At 36.0% G+C, this 8,906-nt stretch overlaps 1 protein-coding gene across 8 annotated transcripts in view; it reads left to right on the top strand.

Moving 5' to 3' along the window:
• Positions 1-988: 988 nt before the first annotated feature.
• Positions 989-8,906, top strand: part of hlk (hulk) — a 315,193-nt gene continuing 307,275 nt past the window's right edge. For all 8 annotated transcript variants that reach the window (XR_016143473.1, XR_016143472.1, XM_089106231.1 and 5 more), the window contains exon 1: positions 989-1,135. Coding sequence is in view for 6 of the 8 variants with exons in the window: in XM_089106231.1 (XP_088962357.1) it covers positions 1,003-1,135 (133 nt within the window). In the remaining 2 variants the exon portion in view is untranslated. The remainder of the gene's footprint in view (positions 1,136-8,906) is intronic.

The following is an 8,906-nucleotide window of genomic DNA, read 5'->3' as shown; positions in this document are numbered from 1 at the left end:
GAATTTCATTATTAAAATTCTTTTCTTGCCATCTACATCTCTCTTAGTATCAACTTTTTAGTATACTATAACGTTAGACTCTATTTTAAATTGACAACACTGTTCAAACGCCACTTGTGTATTATACAGAACATGTCGAAGAAGTAAAGCTAGGTCAAGTCACAAGACCATTTTATCATTGTTAACCATTTTCATAGATTGATGGTATTTCAAATTTATAATAAATAAGCAATGAGTTAACAACCCCGAGGGGTTACCTTAACTGATAATCAGCTTAGCTCTTTTTTTACCACCTTCATACAATCCGATCACTAATTAGGATCATTCACATCCCTATTATTCAATCAAAAATTAATATCGTTCATACAGTTCAATTCGCAAATGCTATACCCTTTTTTGCAATTAGAGTTAGCTTTTACGCAAAATGATTTAACACCAATTAAGATATTGAATACCTTGTACTAATATTTCTTGTAGGCGTCAAATCTATTACGTATCTGATCATTTTCTTTGTATTGTTGATGCAAGCACCCCATTCCTCATTCCTTAATTACCTGTGAAGCTTTCTTAACGAACGGAATACCTTTTCGCAAATACCTTTTCGCAAAAAAATTGCAAATAGAGTTATTTTCAAGCAAATGGCACAATTTCCAACTTAAAACCATCCTAGCTATAGCATTCTAGTCCTCAATCTTTAATTACCCGTTAAACATTCTTAACAATCGGAATTTTAATTTGGTTATTAAACTTAGAACTTATTGCCCTTTTCAAAAACATTAGTTGTTCTATTAATGAACCTGTGAAACGAAGCCCGTCTGGTTGTATTATACTATCTCACCCATAGTATCCAAAACGTGTTTGATCACTTTGCTCTGAAAGGCACCAAGGAACGTAATCTAGGCAATTAGCATGGGAAGGTACATAATCTATGCAAAGTATAAGTTAGCATACTACTCGTGTAGTAACTCCTACATGAATTAACTTATTTTTCCAGGAGACCTTATGGATGAAGAGACCATTCTGGAATTTCTTACGAGCTTAGACGCAATGGCTTTGCCGGATCGAATTGAAGAAGTTAATGCAAAAATTCTTAGCAAAATTGTAGAGGAAAATGATTTTCTGGCGGTACTTTTTTGTAAGTAGGTTTTGCCAATTAGAAGATTATATGCGAATAGCTCTACTAGAAATATGTTCCTTATTGGTAAATTGAAAGTTAAACATTCCCTATTTGTATTTTCTAAGAGCATAATAAGCATTTTTCTTTGAAGTGTCAAGGAGTTAAATGACCTTATTCTTAAACAGAAAAGCTATATCTCAATCAGAAGCCATATTCGCTTTAAAAACCTTATAAGATAACAGTTATTATTATTTAAAAAATTACATGAAATAATCCTGCCCCGCAAAGGCTCTGTGGCTGGAAAGGCAGGGACAAAATACCCGTCAGAGATATACTACTCGGAAATGATCGAACTAAGATGTCTTACGATGAAAATAGAAGCATTCACATGGTTAAATGTTCAGCTCGCTTCTGTTTCTTTTCAAAGTAGAAAATTTGCTTTCCCGTTTCGCGAGATTGCCTAAAAACAGCAAAAGCTCCTTGAAAATTCATAAGAAAATAGACAGAGGAAGTGAGAGAGAGATACAGAGAGAGAGAGAGACAGAGAGAGAGAGAGAGAGAGAAAAAGAGAGATTGTGTGGAAAACTTCAGCGATTTATAAGAATTTATTTTGACTGATCCGAAGGAACTGCACTGGCTCCACAGAAGTGAATTCTTACAATCCCAAAATCATAACATGGTCACTTTGTCGAAAAAACAATATTACGTGAAATAACATTGCCAGTGGTGTGTTCTTTCTTTTATTGTTTGTTTTTTTTTTTAATTGAATATTGCTCAAGTTTCAAGTGTATGTTTATTATTGACCAATGTGAATTGATATTCAAGGCATAACTTTTTTGATATAATAAAAGATAGAAACTTGAGATGGTAGCTTTCCTATCTCTAAGGTGGATTGGACAAAAGATGAAAAGCCATAGTTATATAGAAAAGTTGGGAACATGCTACTTTCAATGCAAAGTTTTTTAAACAAGTTTCTTATGATTTCAATTTTTAAATTTTGCGTATATGTGGCGTTAAAATAAAGAAAATACTTGCCATTAATAAATGTTTGCTTTTTAAACGGCAGGTCTGACTTTGATGTATTTCTGGCATAAGCCTTTGACGACACCAAACCAGTGGCATTTTTAAGCTGATTCAGCTGAATGGTGTAGTTTTCGCTACCCGAGCAAAGTAAATTAAAAAACAAATATAGATGTATCTGCGGCAAACTAAATAGAACTAAAATAGGGCTAAATAGGATTAAAAGAGGATTAAATAGGACCCTGGACCGTGTTCTCAGGTTTAGCCCTCCCCGTCTCCTCTGGGCCAAATTTTTAGATGCACTCAGGAACATGTTAATATTTCACTCTATATCCTCTATAACTTGTACGGTAATTTAGAAAAGTATATCCAGATTATTTTTCCAGAATTAAGATAAAAAGTTCCTTTGAATATCTTCTCTATAGGGACCAAAGAAAAATGGTCCCTTTGAAACTACTTGTTGTCAATTTGTAAGCACATGAAAGCCGTGTTGTTTTTTTATGTCTAAAAAAAGGAAAGATAAAACATTTTCGTTTGCTATTTTATGTATAGTTTTTACATGGTTTACAAATTAAAAACTACGTATAGTTTCTCATTAGAATTTCAAGGTAAATAACTATAAGCAAGGAGTGACTCGGCCCAATAGTAACCGAAGCTCTAAAAAAGGAAATTTAATAACAGTTAATGCACCAAAAGGATCGTATTTTTATGCTGATTCTAAATATGTTTAGAGTTCATTAAATTTAGAGTTCCCATCTAAGGCTATGAGCCTGAGGAGATGTGCATGATTTCCTAAAAACTAGAAAATACTCCCAAAATTCCAGCAATCTTAAAGAAATCACGCCATCAGAATCAGCATATCAGAAAATCCTACTGTAGAGGTTTCAAGCTAATGTGGGTTTATTTGTTGTTGCTGTTATTTTTTCACAAGTGATCGTATAGAATAAACGATCCTAGAAGATCGGAAGAGGGCTCATCGAAAACTAAAACATTTAGTGCCCTTTTGGGTGACCAAAAATATTATGCCACGGGAAAGTTGTATTTACTGCCATTCTCTGACACAAAGCAACGATTTTGCCCCAAAGAGGACCAAATTGCTACTTATTGAAAATTCTGAGATAGCCAATCAATTTAAATGTATTCAAAAGCTTCAGAAAGCTTGTAACGTAAAAGTTGCAGAGGAAGTACTGCAGCAAGGTGGTCAACTCGCTCTTGAAAAGTTGTGTTGTCTACTCAAGATAAATGGTTAATATGGACATTATCTTAATGTTTAATTTATCAAATTGATTTTCCATGAAATGATGCTTAGTAATGTATAATTGCGCGTCAACTATTATGAAGGAAAGTCTGCGGATCATTGTGTAGGCTGTGGATGGAGAGGGGGGACAGATACCTAACACAGCGCATTGCCTAAATTGTCCAACTCTTCCTGAGCCCTCAGACTAATTATGGAAAGGAGTATGGGGAAGGGGTAGGAATTATTCTCTCATCCCTCTTTATTTAGACTAAACCTGAATAAAGGTGCTGCTGGGTGATACCTTCCTTCCTGATCCAAAAAAAAATGTTTCTGACATCTATTTTAAAGCTTCATTTAACTAGCCTGATTTGCTTCATGTTTCATAAATAAATATATACACAGCGATTGCGAGTGCGCACTAGCTGTTATTAAGGAGGGACAGTAAGTCATATTGTAGGGGGGCAGACACCTCAAAAAATCCATTTAATGCCCGAATATCCCAACCCTCATTGTACCTTTAGATAGATATAGAATGAGTTCCAGGGAAGGGTGATTGATATCTAATCCCTATTGATTCCTCAAAACACGTTCTTGCTGGTGAAGGAGGGGGTAATAGCCCCCCCCCAAAGGGGAGAGCCCAGTCTTCAAATATTTGAAACGGTAAATTTCCTCTTTTCCAATTTATATACAATGTTTCAATGTATATACACATAAATATGCAATTAAACATCAGAAAACTCTTATTTAGGGGGGTCGTAAAGCCTTCTGCTGCTTAGAAGCTAAAAAATCACCCAAAATTTCCATCCATATGAGCAACAATACCCCTTTCCTTCCACCGCGTTGTCGTAGAAACTTCAAAAAGGGCTCTTTCGATTGGAAATTGAAAGTTCTAGTGCCCTTTTTAACAGTCGGAAGTGATTGGAGGGCAACCAGCCTCTCCCCTCCCAACGCTCATCATTTCCTTAAGCACATCCAATCAGAACCTTGAGATAGTCATTTTGTTCGACGTTATTGGAAGGTTCAGTAACTATATCTTCGAGGATCACAACCCCACCCCTCCAGAGCCCTCATGGCAAGGTTTTTAAGTTGTGCCCCAGGGGCTTATAAGGTTTTAACGGAGAAGGTGGGCATATAAATTTCGGAGGGGACTCATTGGATTGGAAATCAGAAGTTATAGTGCCCTTTTCAATAGTCAAAACGGATCGGAGGGTAAATAGCCCCAGTCCCACGTCCCTTTTCCCCAAATGCATCCGATAAAAATGTTGAAAAAGCTATTTAGTTCAAAAAAGTCTAAAGGTCAAATAACAAGACCCTGTGGGTTGAAACAACCCCCAATATCCTATGGGAAAAGGTTTTAGGTTATGCCCCTGGGGCATATAATGTTTTTATGGAAGGGGTGGTCGTGTAAACTTTCGAGAAGGCTCATTTGACTGGAAATCGAAAGTTCTAGTTCTCTTTTAAGAGTCAAAAATGATCGAGGACAAATAGACCCTCCCCCCTCACGACACCCTCCTTTCCCCAAACGCTTCTAATCGAAATTGTGAGACAGCCATTTTGTTCAAAATAGTTAAAAAAAAACATGTAACAATACCCTTAAGGGTTGACCCCCTCCCCCAGAGGATTGTAAGTTATGACCTGGGGACATATAAGGTTTTTACTGAATGAGTGGTCGTAAAAAACCTAAGATGGAGCTCATTTGATTGGAAACTACAAATTATAGTAGCCTACATTTTAAGAGTAAAAAGTGATAGGACGGCAACCAGCCTCCTCCCCCCCCCCCACGCCAGACAGCTATTTTGTTAAGCATTGTTGAAAAGTCCTGTAATTATTCCTTTGGGGATATCAACCCCCCAACCCCACAGCCCTCAGTGCAAGGGCTATAAATTAGGCAGTTTGTTCATTGTTAAGTATAGTATATGCTATTGAGACAGGTAGGTATTCTTGATGTTTACTTTCCAAAAAGACGAAGGACATTCAGGCGAGCCTTTCAGAGAATGTTGAGAGGAGTGAGGAACTAAATTAAAACACATTATCTGCATAAGGGCTGTCAAAAGGGCATAACTCAGGGATGACTGAATATTTTAATTTGTAACTTCCAGGAAATGATGAGGGTGATGAAAATTGACCAAAACGGCAATATTTACACGCTACTACTACTACTACTACAACAATAACTACTACTACTTCTACCAAAAGTAGTACCACTACTACTATCACTACTAAAACTAAAGCTAATGCTTCTGTAACGAGCACTACCAAGGCTTGATTGAAATCAACATCTGAGGAAACGTTAAGGGGAAAGTTGAATTAAATTAAAACATACTGTTTGCATTCAGATTGCTTGTACAGGTGTATCAGCAATATTTTTGGAACTGCTTAGCGTATCAACATTAAATTTCTGAGGCATCATGAGTGAGATGCTTAACTGACCAAAAAAACAAAATGTTCCTGCTACTACTGCTATTAATACTGTTGCTACTACTGTTTCTACTACTACTAATACAACGGTATTATTACTACTACCGCTTCTACTACTACCACTGACACTGTGACACTACTAGTATTAAGGCAATGTGTATGAAGGTGAAAATTTGACAGAATATTAAGGGGGAATTTGAACTAAATCAAAACACACTATGTGCATGTGATTGTCAAAAGGGCATATCTCAAGAATAGATTTGGGTACTAAGTTTGAGCTTTCAGAGAATGCTAAAAGCGGAAGATCGATTGACCAAAAGGTAATATGTGCATGCTACTACTAACACAACCACCGCGGCTACATATACCGCTACTGCTACTAAACTACTCCAAGTAGTACTTCAATTGCAACTAATTGCAAGGCTAAAAGTATTCAGATGGAAAGGGCGTCAAAAGGGTGTCAAAAGACTCTTCAGCTATATTTTGGAACGGCTTAGAGTATCAAGGTGAAGCTTCCGGGTTATCATGAAGGGGGTGTTCAAATGACAAAAATGCAACATGTACATGCTATTTCTCTTATTAATACTGTTGCTACTACTGTTACTACTATTACTAATAAAACACTGTTTCTGTTGCTACTTACTACTGTTGCTACTACTGTTACTACTACTACTAATACAACATTACTAGTGCTACTACTTCTCCTACTACCACTACTACTACAATGACGGAAGCACTATTAAGGCTAACCCTATGAAGGTGAAAATTTCAGAGAATATTGAGGGGATATTTTAACTATATCAAAATACACTATGTGTATGTGGATTGTCAAAGGAGTATCTCAAGAATGGATTTGGGTATTAAATTCGAACTTTCAGAGAATGCTTAAAGGGAAAGATCAATTGACCACTACTACTGCTTATCATTGCAAATACCAACTACTTCTTCTATTGCACCTACTTATAAGTCCAAGAGCATTAAGATGAAAACTTGAAAAAGTATTTGAATATGCAGGTTATTAAAAGGACACATCGGCAATGTCATAGCAACGGCTAATTATACTAAGTTGAAACTTTCAGGACTAAATGCGAAGGATGTTCAACTGACCAAAAGGCAATATTTTAATACTACTCCTGCTACTAGTACTATTACTATTAACACTACAACTAGCACTGCTAATGCTACTACTGTGACTACTATTACAGATATGTCTAAGGGTATGAAGGTGAAATTTTCAGGGAATTTTGAGGAGGGAAGTTGAACCAAATCACAACACGCCGTCTGTATGTAGGTTGTCAAAATGGCGTATCAGCGAAATCTTACGAACAATTATGTGTGTGAAGTTGAAACTTACAGGGCTGTTGTGGGAGATAATGAAATGACCAAAATATAATATTTGCATCCTAATGCTACTGCTTCTGCTCATACTACTGCTACTAACACTGCTACTATGATTACTACTGGTACTAATACTATTGCTACTAAAGCTAAGGGTATTAGTATTTAATATTGAAACTGTATTGAACTAAATTGAAACGCACTAAGCCCACAAAACTTGTCAAGAGGACGTATCAGCAATACTTCAGGAACGGCTGATGATATTAAGTTGAAAGTTTCAGCCTGTGCTGAAGAGGATGTTGAAGAAAACCAGAGCTGCTATACGCCTACTACTACTAATGCTACTAATACTATTACAATTACTGCTACTACGCAAACTAAGGGTTTTAAGGTGATGCTTTTAAGGAATTTATAGGCGGATGTTGAACTGACTCAAAACAAAGTACGAGTATGTAGATTGCCAAAAGGGTGACAAAGCAATATCTCAAGAAAGACTTACATTATTAAGTTAGACCTTTCAGGGTAAGTTGTGACGGATTTTGAACTCGACAGAAGTCACTATATTTATACTATTAAGGCGCTGGTATGATAAACCCATGGCCATTCAAGTTGTTCATTCATTGATGCATAGCAGAACCATTTTTTTCGTTAGTTTCTTTCAGCTTAGCGTGAGACAAGACAAAGAGAAATGACAGAATAGACGGAAAATATACAATTTGCCCTATATATTTGCACATTAGGGGGCGGGGTGGGTGGCTAAAGTATTTGGACAGTCTGAAGTTAGAAAACAATTCTTACTACATAATATGCAGAACCATTAGGCATGCAGACCTACTATACTTTACCCTCCTCTTCCCTAATTTTGAAATATTTATCCCAAATTTGTTTCTAAAATATTATATTTTTATAATACCTAGGTATATTTCATAGGGATTGAGCGTCAGAGAAACATATTAGGAGAATATTAGGTCAGGGGTATATCATACAACTACCACCGTTAATAAGACTACTACGAGAACTGTAACTAATGACGCTAAGGGTGTTAAGGTGAAACTTTTAGGGAACGTTTAAGGAGAGTTTCAACTAAACGAAAAACTACCCGCATGTACGTTTTCAAAAGGGTATAAAAGCAATATCATAGGCAGTGGTGCTCTATCATAGCTAGCAATATCATTAAAACTTTTAAAAGAGGTAATTCGGTTGGAAATTAAAAGTTCTGCTGCCATATTTAAGAATCAAAAGTGATTAAAGGGCAAGCAGCCCTCCTCCCAAGCCCATTCATTTCCAAACACAGCCTGTCAAAATTTGGGACTTTCATTTTTTTTAGCATAATTGAACGGTCCAGCAACTGTGTGTTCAGGGATATTAGGCAAGTCAACCCCCCACATTTGTGCAACTGGCCCATTATGCTTTAAAATTAAATGTGATTTTAATAACAAATCAAAAAGCATTGTGTTTATGGTTGCCAATAATACACCTCAGCAATATATCGAGAACCACTGGGGGTAATAAGTTTAAACTTTTGGATACAACTATTACTACTTCTGATCTTACAATTTAACTAAATCAAAAGAGTGTAAGTCTATTCATGTTGTCAAAGAGCATAGATATAATTTTTTGGGAATGATATTAAGTTTTACTTTTCAGGTTATCTCGAAAAGTTATAAAACTAAATTAAACAGTGCTATTTTCGTCAATATTTCCGAAAGGTGTGTGTTGTTAAAAATTGTAGAAAAAATTTCTGCAACATACAAATAGCAAGCCAAACTATCAATT

This window comes from Artemia sp. Qi Xiang Cuo, chromosome 20 (genome assembly GCF_049724085.1).
Source record: "Artemia sp. Qi Xiang Cuo chromosome 20, ASM4972408v1, whole genome shotgun sequence".
NCBI classification, from domain to species: Eukaryota; Metazoa; Arthropoda; class Branchiopoda; order Anostraca; family Artemiidae; genus Artemia; species Artemia sp. Qi Xiang Cuo.
Note: the sequence above shows the minus strand (reverse complement) of the source record. Positions and strands in the feature narration are given on the sequence as shown.